The sequence below is a fragment of the Pteropus vampyrus genome, unplaced genomic scaffold, assembly GCF_000151845.1.
Source record: "Pteropus vampyrus isolate Shadow unplaced genomic scaffold, Pvam_2.0 Scaffold2, whole genome shotgun sequence".
Classification (NCBI taxonomy): domain Eukaryota; kingdom Metazoa; phylum Chordata; class Mammalia; order Chiroptera; family Pteropodidae; genus Pteropus; species Pteropus vampyrus.
The window spans coordinates 19,210,946-19,231,155 of NW_011888783.1; the positions used below are offsets into that span (position 1 = coordinate 19,210,946).

The following is a 20,210-nucleotide window of genomic DNA, read 5'->3' on the forward strand; positions in this document are numbered from 1 at the left end:
TTATAATTACACAATTTTTTGGTCTGGGGTTTTTAATGTCATCTCACTCACTAGACCATAAGCTTTATAAGGGTAGGAACAAGATTACCTAGTTTAGTTATTACCTTTTCCACCCCAAGCTCTAATACCTAGCCCAAAGCCAAACACACAGTGGATATTTAATAGGTATTAGCTGAAGAAATAAATATATCAAGACTATCTCTAAATAGCTAACAATACACATGAAAATGTTCACCACTCTAAAGAAACAAAACAAACTTCAATTTTCAAAATATGCTATTCATGAGCCAGCAAAAAAAAAAAGCCATTTAAAATATTTACAAGATTTTAAAATAATTGATATATTTATTATACTATAAATTTGAGCTAAAAAGTATAAAAACTAAAGTGTTTTATATAATTGTTGAATATGCTTTTATATAGCATGCTATATTGTTATATAACATTTTCATGTGTATATAACGATATAGCATTTCCAAATTTTATAACTTGAATTCAACGTTATTATAAAATCCTCAGCCATATAACCCAAAAGTTTAGAATACCAAAAATAAAGACATAGAGTGGTTGTTATTATTGTTTGGAGAAGGGGAGGTAGAGTATAATTATGAATATGTCACACCAAAAGTTAGAAGACCTGGGCTCTAGTCCCAACTTCAAAATAAGTTAGTTGTAAGGTCTTGAACCAGTCACTTAATTTTTCTGGAGTTCAGCTTCTTCACCCATAAAAGAGGTATTCTTAATAACTTCCAGCTTTAGCAGTCTATGAAAAAAATCTACATTTTACTTTTAAGTTCTAAAATACTTAATAATTATAGTAATATAAGTAAATGTTAATGTTCTTTTAACATTTTACTCACCAGAAGTCAGATCTTTATAGTTTTGTTGGTTTGTCAAAACCTGAGTAAGAACAGACCGCATTGCTCCTCCCATTTTAGTTAGATCTTCTAAAAAGGAAATTTGAGGTTCCAAAAGCTGAAGGACTTTGTTAAGGTCTTTTTCTGATGGTACATCTGCTGCTAAAAAGACATATAATTAACTTTATTTAAAATATTTCGATAATAACAATATTTTATTCTTTTAAATTATAATGAATTAGATGATAGTATTTTATAATCAAAAAAGTTAATATAAGAACTCTATTTAGAAAGTAGGTATCCACCCAGCACTCAGCCTAGGGTGAGTAGACCTGCTCAGGAATTCAGTCCTCTAAGAAAGGGTTGATGCAGAAAAGACATAACTTCATAAAGTATTAAGCATTTAATTTGTGTAAAAAGATTTCGATTTGAGGGCCCTATATTTCCAGATATATAAATGTAATCATAAGATCATTTCAAAATTAGATAGTATTTCAGAAAAAGTAAAGATAATTCCCTAAAATAAAACAAGACAGAAATAAAATATATTGAGAGTACTATGACAATATTAGGACAAAATTATGTCAGCTCTAAATTTAAACCTGTGGAGCAAATAACACATCCTCTATCATATTCCAAAAATATAGACTCATGTTAGCTGGAGGTCAAAGCAACTAAAATGAAAAATAACTGTTTTCATAAACATGAGTGCTTTTACTAAAATAATTTTAAAATACCAGGCAATGTGTGCCTAGTAGAGATAGAGGGAGAAGAAAAAAACTTGAATAGCAACTGAAAAAGAATATTTAAGAGAAAAATAAAGAGATGTTTTAAAGAAACTGAGGTCTGAAAGGAAAAAGTAAATGGAGAGATTTAGAGCTAACTATAACTGGTAAAAGAAGAATGCATATAAGAGACCTGTGTGCCCAGAAAAGAAGACATCAATTTCATTCAACATTTATTCAGCATCTACTCCATGAAAGGCACTGAGAAGCAAAACTAAATAAGACATAGTTCCTACACCAAGGATCTCACAACCTAGTACAATGATAATCTGTGGATGAAATTCCAGATTGTACTCTATCATAATAGAATTGCATATAAAGTCACTTTAACCCCATAAAATGATTATTGATACGCAAAAGGCCAAGTATGTTTGATTGAAATGGAACGCAAGTAAACTGTAAAACCATGTAATCTCTGAACTTCCATTACCACAAATTGAAAATTTTCCAGTCCTTTCTTTAATTTTCAAATCTTTTTTTTCTTTTTTTGCACAGAAGAAATGAATGCTGAGCACAAGTGGTTATATAAAGAATAAAATTTTGTGACTCGAAGTTCATGAAGCTCATCTTAAAACAAAAAAGTGCTTCCATTCATTCCTTTATGTTTTCAGATAATGGTAACACATAATTATCAAAGCTATGTATCTATATCATCTACCTTTTATAACTGCTAAATGTTGCCATAGGAAAAAATTAATATAACACACTTTTGTACAAATTAATCTGTGATTAAACTAATGGTTAAGTTTTAAGATTCTGACAATAAATAATTTCTACCTATTACTTTTCTAAAATAAGACACTTTAAATACAAAATGTAAATTCCCAAAAAGTCTGTAAACTAGTGTATGAGAAATCATACAGAAGACAAGTTCAATAATCCAGCTGGTCTCTGGTTCCTACATGCCAGAGTAGTCCGGAACTAAATGAAAATATTTCTTTCTATGTTTTAAGTCACGTACTCTGAGAGGAGTACAAGTACTTAAAGGATTGCATACTTTACTAAAAATGTAGAAAGTATTTGCTCACAACAAAGGTAACATGATTGCTTTAGGTGTAATGAAGATGCTATATAATATTTCTTCACACTTTAAGGATGGGGGAGGGATAGACAAAGATAAAGATGTATGCCATAGTTTCAAATTGGATGTAAGATTATTTACAGTATTAAATAAATTAAAACTTCCAAAGTAATGGAAAATGCAGTCCTTTATATGATAAAAATGCAAGTGTCATTAGAAAGGTAAACGAAATTACAAAAAGTTAATAAATTTGTTTTATACCATTAACTGATATCCATAATCCACAATGTCAGACTGAGAACTTTAATAGATGATATCTAAATCCAAATATTTAGCTAAAGTATATTAATCAGGATTGTGAATAAATCTTAAAAAGTAAGAAATTTGCATGTTTTTCTCTTTTTAACACTAGCATATGTTCTACCAGTAACACAGGAGTAAACCAATTGACTCTCTCTCATAAGTTGTTATATATGGAGGGGAACAAAAACATATAGTCCTCTATCAAAAAAGGGGAGGAGAGAAAGAGAAAAATATTGGTGAAATAGTAGTTTAATTTTCTAAAAATCTAAGATAGATTCAAACATTTCCAGGACTTCTTAATTGTGCTCTATCATAATTACATATAAAGTCACTTTAACCCTATAAAATGATTATTTGTTCATAAGCAAAAGGCCAAGTAAGTTTGATCAAAAACATCTTTGCTCCCAGGAGCACAGAGTGACTGAGTCAACTACAAGGCATCTATGAGTTTATATAATTAATATTTAGTGTTTTTATTTAGTATTTCATAGTCATAAATAAAAACTATTAAGCAGAAAAAATCTGAAAAAAACAACTCGTTATTAATGCTAAACTTTGTTAATCGGGAACTTGAAAAGAGTACTAACAAAGAGTAGATTAAACATACCTGGTTCGCTATAGCCTTCTCGTAAGTATTGAATGAGACAAAAAATAAATCTTGGAAGAACAAATTCAGACATCATCAGTAAGTCTTTGGGAACACAGGGAATATTTGAACTTGATTTAATTTGATGTCTTTTGCAAAACCTGCAATATGAGAAAGAAAAAAAAAATTAACAGTGATGTCTAATCTGTCAGATTACAGTAGTCCTATTTATAATATCCATAAACAAAATGTAAGCAAATAACAAAGCCAAGTATTCTTCCTTTATGATTTTTAAGACAGCAAGTTAAAAGAATATAGTTTTAATAGGCCTTTGAATCAAAAATGGCACTGACGGAGAATTATTCCTAATAAAAGGCCATACTAGCTAGGATCCAACTAGAATGAATACAAAAAGAAAATCTCATTACAGGGTTTATATTTTTAACTGCAATTTATTACCCTAACTACTACTTTATTACGCCAATCCTTTATAAACCATTAAATATAAATTGATCATTTCCCAATCATTTGTATTCTTTAACTAAACTATTTCTAACTTATTGCACAAATGAATAGGTAAGTGATAGAAATATCTGAAGTTTATTTTAAAAATTTAAACACTTAAGTATATACATTCCAATTTTATTTATACTTATTTTGAAGTATGACTGGTATATTTGAGCAAAAATAAATAATTCTATATTCACAATCCAATGATCGCAAATAAGGTATTTTGTGACCAAACATAAAATAACCAAACTAAACATATAAAATGCCTAAAATTAATCTTATTAGGAAAGGTGTAGAAAGTATTTTAGCTGAAAACTTAAAGGATTTGAATAGAGAAAACAACACACCCAAATGGAAAAACCATTTTTTTAATGTCAGTCCCACAAAACTTAATACCACTTGATTTCAACCCCAATCACGAGCTAATTCTAAAGTTCAAATGAGAGTATGTGTGTGGGAAAACTCGGTAAAACTTGAAAAAAAAAAAAAAAGATGATAGTCACCTAGATCTTAAAACATATTACAAAAGCTATTGTAATTAAAAATATTTGGTAATGTGATAACATCAATGGACCACAGGGAGTTGAAGGAGACTATGTAAATTTGTGAATTTAATATAAAACTGTGGCATCTCAGTTCAATGCAGTGGGCAAAAAACAAACTGCTTTACGACAATTGATTATTTAAATGCGTAAAATAAATTTGACATTTCTTACACCACAGGCAAAATATATTCCATATAGATGAAAATGAAATGTAAAAAAAAATTACCAGGAAAAAACCAAACTCTCCCACTACATTAACTCAAGGTATAGAAAGTCTAAGTACGACCAGAAACCAAAAGCCATAAAAGATAAAAACTGACTACATAAATCAAAAGCTTCTATACAGAAGACAATTATAAACTGGAAAAAATTTTTATAATAAGTAAAATAGGTAAAAGATTAATATCTATGATCTATGAACTGTCAAAAATGAATAAGCAAAAGAAAACAATAGAAAACTCAGGCAAGGTCATGAACAATTCACAAAACATGCACAGAATAGCTAATATACATGTGAAAAGATGTTCAAGTTCTCTAATAAATCAAAGCAATGAGTTATCAAATCAGCAAATAAAACTGAATAAATATCTTCCCTTTCTTAATTGATATGATTGAAAACAGAATTGGGATAACTCTGTACATATTCTGTTTCATAAAATGCTTTTTGTAAATAAAACAAAGTATATTTCTTTTGTTTAAAAAATTATCAAAGGAATGAATTTCATTAAAGTAAAAAATGAGTAACTAGAAAATGACCATTTTGTGATACCTACTGAAATATTTGTTCCATGCAATGGAGCCATTAGAGGAAGACTTGAAATGAAATTATCCAGAGATCAGACTGTTATATCTTTACCAATCTTAGTATGACCAGAAGTGAAAAAATCAGGCTCTATGATGCTTATGAAATACACAGCACCATTTATGAAGTGTTCTTACCAAACACATTGAACGTAAATGACATCAAACCGCTAGAACTACCTTCTATTTATTAGAAGCATAGGAGATAAAGGAACAAATTACATGACATCACTAAAAAGTAAACAGACGAATTATAAATGGAGAATATTATACAGAAACTGAGTCTACAGCCATGCTACCCTGAACAAGCTGGATCCTGTCTGATCTCGTAAGCTAAGCAGGGTTGGGCCTGGTTAGTACTTGGATGGGAGACCACCTAGGAAGACCAGGTGCTGTAGGCATAAAAAATTAAAAAAAATAAGTAATTGTAAGCTGACAAAGTCCTTGCAATCTGAGGGTCAACCAAGGGTTGCCTTGCCCAAAAAAAAAAAAAGAAAAAAGACAAAAAGAAAGAAAAAGAAACTGACTCAGTTCTGCAATCTGTCAGTGGCAGGCGAAATAGGAGGTAGGAGGACAATTCTAAGTTAAAATAGACCCAATAAATAGATAGATAGATAGATAGATAGATAGATAGATAGATAGATAGATAGATAGACAGATAGATAGATAAAATAAATAAGTAGATAAATAGATTAATTAATTAATTAATTAATTAGACCCGAGAGACTCAATAACCACATGTACTATGTAAAATGATTCTAAAAAACAAACTTGAAAAGGGCATTTTTTCATACATTCAAGAAGTCTAATTATGAGCTGGATACTAGTTCAATAGATAATTTTATTAGGTGTGATAATGACACCGTGTTTATATACGGAAATGTTCACAGATATTTGATGATATTATGGAATTATTTTGTGTGTGTGTGACAACAGCAGCATTGTAGTTACCACTGAAAGGCAATTCTTTATTTATATTTATATAAATATTTACAGATGAAATGCTATAATGTATGGGACTTGCTTCGAAATATGCCAGTTAGGTGAAGGGGAAAAGGCAGAAGTATATCAAAACCAACTATGAGTTGCTAATTGTTAAAACTGACAGATGGATAGATGGTGGTTCATTTTGTTATGCTCGTTAAACAGAACATGGGCCATATTAAAGCCAATAAAGTACTCCTTCCAAGTCAAAAGAATGTAGTTTGAATTGGTCTTTAAATACATGCCACCACAATCTGAGTGTCCATCAATGGATGAATGGATAAAGAAGAGGTGGTACATATATGCAACGGAATATTATTTGGCCATAAAACAGAATAAAATTCTGCCATCTGCAACAACATGGATGGACCTAGAGTGTACTGTGCTGAGGGGAATAAGTCAGACAGAGAAGGACAAATTCCATGTAATTTCATGTACATGTGGAATCTAAAGGAAAAAAAGAAAACATAAACTCATAGGTACACTGAGATACATAGATACATTGAGAGAACATTGTGATGGTCACCAGATGAGAGGGGGGTTAGAGGGGTGAATGAAAAGGGAGAAGCGGGTAAGAAGTACAAATTGGTAGTTACAAAACAGTCATAAAGATATAAACTATTACATAAGGAATATAGTCAATAATATTGTAATAACTAGATATAGTGTCAGATGAGTACTAGATTTATTGGGGTGATCACTTCTTAAGTTACATAAATGTCTAATCACTATGTTGTACATCTGAAACTAATATAATATTGTATGCCAACTATAATTGAAAATTTTTTAATTGTTTTTAATTTTCAATGCCACCAAAGGAGTTTTTTTCTAATGAAAGATAATACTAGTTATGCTGCTTTTATATGTTTGAAAGTTATATATGCTTGAAATGTACTGAAAATCTAAAAATTTTTAAAAAGAATGTTTTCTTAAAGATGAATACTGAAGCATGTCAGGGTGAGACAACATAATGTTTGGGATTTGCTTCAAAAAGTAGTGGAGATGGAGGGAGCAAGGTAGGAAAAATTTCAGCAAAGAGAAAAAGGGCAAATAAAGGAAATGTGGCAAAAATCTAATAAATGTTGAGTCCGGTGATGGATATATGGAGATTAAATGTTCTGTTGTCTACTTTTATGTATGTTTGAAAATTTTGATAACACAAAATGTTTTCTTCATCTTGCAGATTGGGGAAGATTCACTTTACTAAGTCATTGTTGGAAAGGATGTTCAGAAATTTTCGTTATACATATAGAAGTATAAATAGATTCAGTTTTTGGTGACATTTTGACAATATCTATTAAACCATTAGGTGTTCATAATCCTAGATGAGCATTTTTATTTCTAGAAATTTATTATATAGAAATAGTCCTAAATTTAAAAGAATATACCCACGAAAAAAAGTTAGAAACAACTCATGTGTTCAGTAACAGAATGAAGGTTAACTAAATTATGGTAGATCCATAAAATATTTTGTACTTGTTAAAAAGAATGTGGTAGATCAACAAGTAATGAAGCAGAATTCTAAGATAAACAAAGTAATAAAAGAATTGCAGAGTAGTATATATATATTATAATCTTTTCTAAATAAAACTTTAGAGAAAGAAAAGGCAAAAAATGTTGATGTATGTAAGAAGAAAAATTGTATTTACACCTAATTTTGTATAAATTAACTAGAAATAGGATATAGCATACTTTTACTTTCTACATTAATTCTACCTATGTAATGTCTGAATTTTGTAAAAGAAACATATTTATAACTTTGTCATCAAGAGGAAAAAATCGTACCAAAAATAAATAAACAATAATAAATATGCCATTCATTTGGTTTTAGTTCCATAATTTAAAGCATTCCTTCTAAACCTCCTTTGGTATATAGACTCCCTTGAGAATCTAATAAAAGTTATAACTCTTTCTTAAAATATATATATACATACACAAAAAAAGAAAATAAAACATTTAAAGGATTCACACACTGTTGAAATCTATCTACCTTTAAGGCAGAGCTTCCAATTGTTAGGTCCAGGAGATTACAGAAAAGAGATATTGATTTCCTCAGTCCTCTAGGCAGACATAAGAGCAGGGTCTGAGTAGCCTCCTCAGTTGTCTCAATGCCCCACCTAAACATCATTTCTACATCTTATTTCACATTATGAAAAAGGTAGTAATTATTATCCCTAAGGTCCAAACCTTTATTTAAAGGGAAATATGAATTTAAGAACCTCTTTCGGCTAGGGTACACAAAATCTATGTAAAATCAAGGAAACTTTTAAAATTCTACAATTTCTATTTTAAAAGCCTTTAAAGATAAAAAATCACAGGTCAGAGAACAAGTGGTGATATAAGATCATTAAAGTGCCTGCAAACTAAGTGTGAAGGAGAGAAAAGAGATGGAAAGCCAAAAGAGAAGAATAAGAAAATATACTGGGCACAAACAATGAAAGCCTTCATGGTTGAAAAGAAGGAAGAGAAAGAGGAGTAGATAAAGGAGGGCACAAGAAAGCTCTCTTAGACACTCTGTGCAAGACAGAAACTAATTCAAAAGAGCTACTGGGCAGAGAGTAAAGAACAATTTGAACAGTGTCAAGTGGCTTCAAGGAGTAAAATTTCAACCTGGAACTAAGCCCAAGGGACAGCTAAAAGGGTCCAAGCAACCTAGGAACTGGGGTTACAGGAATGTTTCAGATGGCTGTGGATTGAACAAATTAATAGCCACAAGACTGAAGAACCAAGCTCTGTGAGCTAGTTTAAATAACATAGGACTGTCCAATGTGAATGTAACATACAATAAGATTAACAAACAAAATTAGTTTTTGTATTTTAAACCAACCATAGTGTGGGAACTAAAGCATCTTACATAGCAAATGTTCAATAAAGGCTTGATGAAACAAAGACTTACTCTAATAGAAGAACACCAAAAATGATTTCAAAGGTGTCCAATTCAAGAATAACTGGGAACTCACTTAATAACCTCAGTTTTTCAAATATGCTTTGAAGAAACACTACATGCCTGGCACTTAGACCTAAAGAATACAGGGGCTTTGTTCTCATGGAGCTAACTTTCTATTGTGGGGGAATGGGGCAGTAGCAGACAGAGAAACAAAAAAAATAAATATGAGTAATAAGCTCTATGAAAATAATTTGACAGCATAATTTATAGAATGTATCCATTAGGCTCCTTCAAATTGAGTTTGTCAGGGAAGGCCTTCCTTAAGAGGTGATATTTAGGATACACGTCATATGACATGAAGGAGCTAGACTAGACATGTGAAGCTCTATATGTAGAGCATATTATCAAGAGACCTGGCAAATGCAACTGCATATTATCAAGAGACCTGGCAAATGCAACTGCATATAAACAGGTACTAAAGATTTCTCCCCAAGTGAACAGCAGGAGAGCTTTCCAGACAACAGTAATGGCTCAAAAAAAAAAAAAAAAGAAAGAGAGAGAGAGAGGTAGGAAGTAATGTGTTCAGCAGTTCGCAGGTCACAGATACTTTCTCCAAGGAACCCAATGGTTTTTAATGATTAAGAAGGTTAAATATTCTGTAATGGAGCACAATGTTATGGCAATAATAGAATGGTCAAATAGAACTACATAAACAGTTGATAAAATAACCTCTCAAAATTTTATTTTACTTCAGGTTTTTAAAAAAATTTATTGAAGTATGACGGACAGAAAATTGCCCAAAAGATAAGTATGCAGCTCGGTGAAGTGTCACAAACAAAACTTAAATGACTAAAAGCAGAATTCCCAGACTCTAAGAGAAGGGAAGGGAAGGAAATGAAGTAGGAGAGGAGAGAAAGAAAAGAGGATTCCAGAGGTCCATTTGGAAATTACCGAGACTTGGAAAGGAGAAAGGAGGACAAGGAGAGGCCAACTAAAATAACTCAGCCACATGCTTCAAAAATGTAAAAAACATCTGAGATAAGCTTCCCTAAAAATTAGCCTTTGGCATGCGCATCTCATTTCCAATTTAGCACAAATAACAAATACATTATTTTGCATATAATGTAAGGTAATTCACAGAGATCTCTGGAATGTTGCTCCAGACTAAAAGCCCCTAAAATAATCTGTTGTCTTCATTTTACAAAAGGGGAACTCTCAGAAACACTAAAGGACAAAATTAACTGATAAAAATTGTTAAAAAAAAAAAAAACTGAAGATCACAAAAGGCATACCATAAAGATATACGTTATCTATCTAAATTAATCTATATATTTACTATGAACTCAGTAAAAATATTAATAAGGAATAAACAAGCTCATTCTAAAGTTCCTAGGGAAAAGTAAGAATAGCTAAAAAAAATTCTGAAAAATAAGAATAATGAGGATAAAGTAACTTTATCAGATATTAAAACTTGTTTTAAAATTAAAATAATCAAAACTGTATCCATCCATTAGGGATCTTACATTCTAGAGATTAGAGATAGACATTAATGATAAATACAATTAAATAAACTATACAGTAAAGAAAGGAGGATTCAGGTCAGGAATTCAATTCTAAATTCACCAGTATGTGTTCTTGTACCATTTCTCTAGATAGACATTTCTACATCTCTAATACGTATAGCTTAATTAAGGTATAGATTCATCTCACCTCTAAAATTGTTAAATTACATAAATAGTTGAGAAATAAAAGGAAACATTTTAAATTCCATCTACACAGGTTTAATATTATTTGTTGGGCCTAAAGTACCAGGAAACCAAAAGCAAAAAATTTATGAAAACTAAAAGTTCTAAATTCAATTACAGTCTGCATATAAGATCAGAAGACTTGAAAGTAAAATTAGAGAAGTAAATATGTTAAATTATTAAGTAAATAAATTATAAATTGAACAATATGATAATGGCACATGATAAAACATATCCATAGACAAACAACTGTGGGTCCAGAAACAGAATCAAATAAATGTGAAATTTAATTTATGACAAAGGCAGATTTCAAATCTATGAGGAAAATATGGTTCAATCAGAGAAATGCTCTTGAGATAACTGAGTAACCAGCCAAGATTTGGGGCAGGGGGAATCTCCTCACAACTTACACCACAATAACAGATAAATAAAACCCACATCAAATATCTACAGATGAAAAATACACTCTCAGAAACAAAAAATACACCAATGAGATCAACAGATTAGAAATTAGAAAGAAAATATCAGTTAATTTACTGGCATAGCAATAAGAACCTATATAAAATAAAGCACAGAGTCTGAGAAAATGAACAGAGCCTCAGTGAGGTGTGGGATAACAGGAAGTCTTGCATTGCACTGGAATCCCACAAAGCAGAAGAAGGGAAACAAAAAAATATGTGAAGAATGGCTGAAATTTTTCCAAATCTGTTAAAAAACCATAAAATCACAGGTCCAAATCTGTTAAAAAACCATAAAATCAAACTCCAAGCAGAATAAACTTTTTTAAAGGCATACCAAGACACATCATAATCTATTTGTTGAAAATCAGTGATAACAAAAAAATCTTCAAACCAACCAGAAAAAATGAGCCATTACATACAATGCAACAAAGATATAAATGATAGCAGACTTTTCATCAGAAACTATGCAAGCCAGAACACTATGGAGAGACATATTTTCTTCCAAGTGCTAGAAAAAAACAACTTATGAATCTAGAACTCCTCACACAGAAAAAATATATCTTTCAAAACTAAGGATTAAATGTTCAGACAATATCTGAAAAAATTAACTGCCATCATAACTGTACTATAAGAAAAAGAATGAGAAAGATAAAGACAGCCTACGAGACTTATGGGGCACCATTTAAAAAAAAACAATGTAAGATTATGGAAATCACAAAGGGAGAAGAGAGAGAAAAACTAAAAGTCTATTTTTAAAAAAAAATGGCTGGAAACTTCCCGAATTTGGGGAAAGAAATGAATATCTGGTTCATACGGCCCTAAATTCCCTAAATAGGTTGAACCCAAAAAGAGTTACACTGAGATATATTATAATTAAGATGTCAAAAGTCAAAGACAAAAAGAAATCTGAAAACAGCAAGAGAAAAGCAAATCATCAAATAAGAGAGCCTTCATAAATCTATAAGCGAATCTCTCAGCAGAAATCTCACAAGACAGGAGTGGGATGATACATTCAAGATATTGACAGAAAAAAAAACTGCCAACCAAGAATATAAGAAATGCCCTGCAAAGTCACTCTTCAGAAATGAAGGAGACATAAAGACTTTCCCAAACAAAAAAAGCTAAGGGAGTTCATCACCACTAGGCATGACTTATAAGAGATGCTACAGGGAATTCTTAAAGCTGAAATGAAAGAATGCTAATTAACATTGTGAAAACGGGAGTATATAAAAATCACCAGTAAATATATAGATAGTAAAACTCAGATTCTATATTATTGCAAATATGGTATGTAAATCTCTTTCAACTCTCATATAAAAGTTAAAAATGCTTATGTTAAAAATAACTACAACTATAATAATTTGTTAACAAATATATAATGTAAAAAGATAGAAAATGTAACACCAATAACCTAAAAAGTGAGGGGAGGGAGTAAATCTACAGAGTTTTAGGTTATCATCTTTAAGAAAGACTTATATTTTATGTAAGTCTTGTGGTAACCATAATAGAAAAATATGTAGTAGATACACAAAAAAATTAAGAGCAACAAATCAAAAGCATGTTACCACAAAAAGTCATCAAATGACAAAAAAAGACAGCAAGAAGAAAGGAAAAAGGGAACTACAAAACAGAAAACAACATGCAATGTAAAATGGCAATGTAAGTCCTTACCTATGAATAAATACTTTAAATGTAAATGGATTCAATTATCCAACTGTAAGACACAGAAAGGCTGAATGGATAAAAAAAGTACTAAGATCCAATGACATGCTGCCTCCAAGAGACTCAATTTAGCTTTATGACACACACAGGCTGAAAGTGAAGGGATGGAAAAAAATGGTCACAAGAGACAAAGAAGAATATTACAATAAAAGGGTCATCAAGAAGATACAACAATTGTGAATTTTTATGCACCCAACATGAGAGCGCCTAAATATATAAAACAAATACTAACACAACTAGAAGAAGAAATAAAAATTATACGACAATAGAAGGGGACTACAATAGTCCACTCTCAACAATGACATCCAGACAGGATATTAATAAGGAAACAGCAGGACACTACAGATCAAATGAACCTAAAAAATATATGCAGAACATTCCATTCATAAGCAGCAGAATACACATTCTACTCAAGAATGAAACAGGACATTCTCCAAGAAAAATCATATGTAAGGTCACAAAACTAATCTTAAAAATGTCAATAAGACTGAAATTTTATCAAGTATCCTTTCTGAACACAAAGGTATTAAACTAGAAATTAAAAAAGAGGAAAACTGGGATACTCACAAATTTATGGAAATTGACACATTCCTGAACCAAAGGGTCAAAGAAGAAATCAAAAGGAAAAATTTTAAATATCTTAAAATAAAAATGGAAACAATACAAACCAAATCCAAAAGACCGTTCTAAAAGGAAAATTTATAGCATTCATAAATGCCTACATTAAGAAAAAAGAAAGACCTCAAATAAACAACCAAATATGACAGTAAAGAACCAGAAAAAGTAAAATATAAGCCCAAGTTAGCAGTAGAATGAAAATAGAAAACAGAGAATGAAAAAAAACAATAGAAAAGATCAATAAAACTAAGTTTTTTTTAAATATAAGTCTTTAGTTAAACTAAATGAGAAAAAATTATTCTAATTAATAGTTATAAATTAAAGAGAAGATATTACAACTGATACCACAGAAATACAAAGGATCATAAGAGACAACTATGAACTATTATATACCAACAAACTGGACAACCTAGATGAAATGGATAAATTCCTCAAAACAAACCATCTAAGAATACTAAACGAGTAAAAAAAATAGAAAATCTGAAAAGACCAATAAAAAGTTAAAAAGATTGAATCCGTAATCAAAAATCTCTCAACAAGAAAAGCCTAGGACCAGATGACCTCACTGGTAAATTTCATCAAACATTTAAAGAAGAATTAACACCAATCCTTCCCAAACTCTTCCAAAATACTGAAGAGGAGGAAACACTGCATTACCTTGATACCAAAGCCATATAAGAACACTACAAGAAAAGAAAACAACAGGCCAATATCCCTGATGAATATTGATGCAAAATTTCTCAAAAAGCAATGTTAGCAAACCAAATTCAAGAGCATATTAAAAGAACATAGACCATGACCATGTAGGATTTATCCCTAGGATGCAAGGATGGCTCAACATATGGAAATCTATCAATGTGACACCAGATTAACAAAATGAAGGGTAGAATCCATATGAAAGGTAGACGGGAGAAAACAAAAATTTAAATCATTTCTTTAATTAAATAAATAAATAAGAACTCATAAGATAATTTCAACAGATATAGAAAGAGCATTTAACAAAATTCAATACCCAGTTACGGTTAAAAAAAAACAAAAACAAAAACAAAAACAAAACCTCTCACCAACTGGATACAGAGGGAATGTACCTCAACATAATAACGGCTATCTATGTCAAGCCCACAGCTAACATCATACTCAACGGTGAAAAGCTAAAAGTTCCTCCTCTAAGATTAAGAACAAGACAAGGGTACCCACTCTTATCATTTCTATTCACCATAGCACTGGAAATCTTAGCCAGAGTAATCAAGCGAAAACAAACAAACAAACAAAAGAAATAAAAGGCATCCAAATGAGAAAAGAAAAAGTTAAATTATCTCTGTTTACAAGATGGCATGATATTATATATAGAAAACCTTAAAGTCTGCACCAAAAAACTGTTAGAAACTAATATTACTAGTTGCAGGATACAAAATCAACATATAAAATTCAATTCCATGTTTATATAGTAAAAATAAACTGCCTGAAAGAGAAATTAAGAAAAAAATCCCACATACAATAGCGTCAAAAACAATAATATAAAAATAAATTTAACAAAGATGTTGAAAGACCTATGCACTGAAAGCTGTAAAACACTGATGAAAGAAGACAAATAAATGAAAAGACATCCATGTTCATGGAGGAGAAGAACTAATATTGTTAAAATCTCCACACTATCCAAAGTAACCTGTGGATTCAATGCAATTTCTATCAAAATTTCAATAGCATTTTTTATAGAAATAGAAAAAAACAATCTGAAAATTCGTATGAAACCACAAAAACCACAAATAGCCAAAGAAATCTTAAGAACAACAAAGTTAGAGGCATCACACTTTCTGGTTTCAAACTACGTCATAAAGGTATAGTAATTAAAACAAAGTTGTTTTAGTAAAACACAGACATGTAAGCCAATGACACAGAATAGAAACCCTGGAAATAAGCTCATGCATATACTGTCAACTAATATTCAACAAGAAAGCCAAGACTACACAATGGAGAAAAGACAATCTCTTCAATAACTGGTGCTGGGAAACCTAGATATTCACATACAAAGGAATGAAATTGGATTCCTTTCTTACATCACTCACAAAGTTAACTCAAAATGGATTACTTAAATATAAGACCCGAAACCACAAAAGTCCTAGAAAAATAAAACTGGGGTAAAAGCTCCTTGATATTGGCCTTGGCAATTATTTTTTTGGATATGACATGAAAAATACAAGCAACACAAACAAAAATAAACAGATGGGACTACATCAAACTGAAAAGTTTCTGCACAGCAAAGGAATCAATGAAATGAAAAGGCAGTCTAAGGAATGGGAGAAAATATCAGCAAAACATTTATTTGGTAAGGGGTTAATATTCAAAATAAATAAATCATATCGACAGCAAAAAAGCAAATAATCTGATTTTAAAATGAGCAGAGGATCTGAATAGAAATTTTTCCAAAGACAACAAGTATATGAAAGAGTGCTCAAGATCACTAATCATCAAATGACCAACAAGTATATGAAAGAGTGCTCAAGATCACTAATCATCAGGTAAATGTAAATCAAAACCACAATGAGGTATCACCTTACATCTGTTAAAATGGCTTTTGTCAAAAAAAGCAAAGAAATAACAAATGTTGACACAAATGTGGAGAAGAGAACTCTTGTTCACCATTGGTGGGAATATAAGTACAGCATTAGGCAAAATAGTATGGAGGATCCTCAAAAAAATTAAAACTAGAAATAGCACATGGTCCAGTAATCCCACTTCTGAGTATATATCTGAAGGAAATTTAATCACTATCTCAAAGAAATATCTGCACCCCCATGTTCCTCATAGCATTATCACAATAACCAAGACATGGAAAAAACCAAGTTGTTTGATCAGTTGACAAATAAATGAATCAAGAAAATGTGGTATATATGATACACATGTATATATGTTATATACATACACACACACATATATACAGCTGCCCCTTGAACAACAGGGGGTTAGGGACACATTCAAAACTGCATGTAACTTTAACTCCCCAAAAACTTAACTACTAATAGCCTACTATTGTTTGGAAGCCTTACCAATAACATAAATAATCAATTAATACATTTTATATATGTATTATATGCTGTATTCTTACAATAATGTTCAAAATATCATAGAAAGAAAAAATACATTTACAGTATTTATTGAAAAAAATTCCCAACTATGTGGGCCCATGCAGTTCAAATCCATGTAGTTCAAGGGTCAACTCTGTGTGTGTATGAAAATCATTCAGCCATAAAAGAAGGAAATCCTACTATTTGTGACAAGAATGAACTTGGCATTATGCTAAGGGAAATAAGTCAGACAGAGAAAGACAAATATTGTTATTATCTCATATGTGAAAATCTGAAAAATGTTAAATTCATAGAAAGAGACAGTAGAATGGTGGTTGTCTGGGGCTGGGAGGGAGGGGAATGAGGAGTTATTGGTCCCAGGTACAAACTTCAGTTATAAGATGACCACCAAAAAAAAAAAAAAAAAGTAACCATGGGAGGTGGTAGATATGTTAATTAACCTTATTGTGGTATACATATATATGTCAAATCATATTATGCACTTTAAATTTATATAGTTTTGTAAACTGTACCTCAATAAAGCTGGGGGGGGTGAATCTAGGCTCCATGGTACTTTTAATTAAATGACAATGAAAAAGTATCTTAGTTTAAGAATCTATTATATATAGTATTTTAATACCAGCATTAAGGCTGACTCTCTCTAACCTCTTTCTAATCTCACTGCATAATCACTTAATACTCTCCATAGCTCTTTTTAGTCTTTTAAAAAAAAAACCTTCACTATCTTGAGATTTTATAATAGCTTAAATTCATTTTATATTAAAGTAATATCAAATATTTATCAATATTTAATTATTTCTTAGTGGTGCATATTTAACTAAAATTCTTTAATCTGCATATATTTTATACATGCTTTCCTATGTATGTAAATTTGGTAACATAAAAAACACTTAAGATTTAGTAATATAAAAACTCGGAATCTGAGTTAAAACCCCTACTCAACATTTCCACAAATAAACTTAAGGGATGGTAGCACTTCCCTTTTTCTCAATGAGAGGGTTTAACCCTAATCGCCAGTGTTAATTTCAGGTTTATAAAAGCCCAAACCTCTTTTCTTTCAGAGTACTTAATTAAAAGATGGTAATCGAGTAAGCCATGATAAATATAATTACCAAAACTATGACAATATTAATACTTTCAGAGATAAAGAACACCTACATTTTATTTCTATTGTCTAAAAAATAAACAATATATAACTATCTCCACTTTTTAAAACTTCACTTTATGCCACTTGGCTTTTATGGAAAATATATATTAGTACCTGTTTTCATTAATCAAAAGAAATCCAAAGAGAATTTCTGCTTTTACGAAAAAAGGCAAAAAGCAAAAATAGTGTTCAGCATTTGTTTTGCAGCGAGCTCTTATAGACGCAGCACACACTCCAAGCAGTGAAAGTGGCACCACCAAGCTCCTTTCCCAGGAACTACACTGAGCATCTCAACATCAAGACAACATAACTTTGAACCGTGTCCATAAGCACCTGTGTTTTATCTCAGTTTATTTTGTGCATCCATTAGCAAGTTAAGTCCTAAGGCAGCGGTCCCCAACCTTTTTGGCACCCACAAGTATATAATATTCTAAGGCCTGATATTCTAAAGTAGAGCTGAGGCAGTGATGCTGGTGCTAGGAAGCGGCTGCAAATACAGATGAAGCTTCACTTGCGTTCACCCACTGCTCACCTTCTGCTATGCAGCCTGGTTCCTAACAGGCCATAGCGTAAAACTGATCATAATTAACCATTACACTTAGCGTAAAACTGATCATAATTAACCATTACACTTAGCGTAAAACTGATCATAATTAACCATTACACTTAGCGTAAAACTGATCATAACCATTTCAATCAAAGTGAACAAAACAAAGACACTATACATGCGCTAATCTTGTCTGCATCTACTATATCCTATTTACACACAGAGAGAAAGAATCTTGAAAGCTGCTGAAGTTACTATTGGTTCTGCTAGTAGCAAAGTGGTCTCTTTTATTCAGTATCTAGTAATAGATAAAACAAAAAGTCTATTGCTTGAGTGGACTGATGGCTGTACTAAGTGTGGTGTCCTGTTATCTTATACTTAAGGAGAATCTGTCTTTTTAATAAGTTGAAACAGAAAGCAATGAATGACATTGATCAAAGTGTTGCTAAAAAATATAAAGGTAGTCATGGGTGGTTTCACAAGTTTTCAAGCAGAAGGCAGCTTCATAGCTTAAAAGTTACTGGAGAGAGCGCTTCGGCTGATACCTGAGCTGTTGTAAAGTTCTCAGGAGAACTGAAGAAAATAATTATAGAAGGTGGTTATTTGTATAAGCAAGTGTTTACTGTGACAAAAGCGCAATTTATTGGAAAAAAATGCCAAGCAATACATTTATTTTGATAGAAGAAAACCAGGCTAGGGAACACAAGGCACAAGACAGATTTATTTTAACGCCTATCAACACCACTAGTGATGCTGTCTGTCCTTAGGCCTCCACTGGTATATCATTCAGAAAAACGCAAGGCACTTAAAGGTGTTGATAAAAATATACTTTCTATTGTGTTTCATTCACATCTAAGCAGCTGGAATAGCCAAGTTATTTTCTTCTGAGTACATGAGTGGATACATCAGTCCTTTTGTTGAAAAATACTGTACAGAAACTAATCTCAATAACAAGTATCTTCTGATTGTCAGTAATTGTGCTTCTCATCCACCTAGCATTACCAAGTATGGTGGTAACATTTGTGTTGTTTTCTTACTGCTGAATATGATGTCAGTTGCTGCAACCATGTAACCATGTAACCAAGGCCTAATAGGTACAATTAAGGTTCACTATATGCAAAATATGATAAATTTTATCGTAAGTGCCATTGACAGAAAAGGTAACTCAAAAGCATCTTTACAACAGATCTGGAAAGAGTACAATCTAAAATTGGCAATCACCAACCTTGGAGATGTTCTCAACAGGCTAACAGACTCAATGAGAAATTGTGTTTGGAGGAAACCATGTCACAAAGTAGTGAACAACTTAAAGGCTTCAAACCAACAACAATAAATGTCGTAACAGTGATTTTGACTAAGGAGGCTGGGTTTGTGGAAGCTGATGAAGATAATGTTGAAGAGGTTTTAGTGTCACATGACCAACAATTTACAGATGAAGAGCTCATGCAATTGCAAGAGTAAAGGATATGAACTGAAACCTTATACAACAGCAAATGGCCCCAAAGTGAAGTCGTCCAGGAACTAAATACATAGCACTTGCATTAGATTTTCACTATGATTGACAATACTGCAATGATTGCAGAAAAGTATGACTTTAATTTTGAA

At 31.3% G+C, this 20,210-nt stretch overlaps 1 protein-coding gene and 1 pseudogene across 6 annotated transcripts in view; one reads left to right on the plus strand and one right to left on the minus strand.

Annotated features, from left to right (window-relative positions):
- UBR3 (ubiquitin protein ligase E3 component n-recognin 3 (putative)) overlaps positions 1–20,210 on the minus strand; it is a 187,984-nt gene that overhangs the window by 148,467 nt on the left and 19,307 nt on the right. For 4 of the 6 annotated variants that reach the window (XM_011357787.2, XM_011357824.2, XM_011357814.2 and 1 more), the window contains exons 2-3: positions 3,574–3,713; positions 861–1,019 (exon numbers count right to left, since the gene is read on the minus strand). In XM_011357787.2, coding sequence (XP_011356089.1) covers positions 861–1,019; positions 3,574–3,713 — 299 coding nt within the window. The remainder of the gene's footprint in view (positions 1–860; positions 1,020–3,573; positions 3,714–20,210) is intronic. The other 2 variants (XM_011357832.2, XM_011357796.2) reach the window with 1 other exon arrangement.
- On the plus strand, positions 5,691–5,809 carry LOC111739863 (annotated as a pseudogene).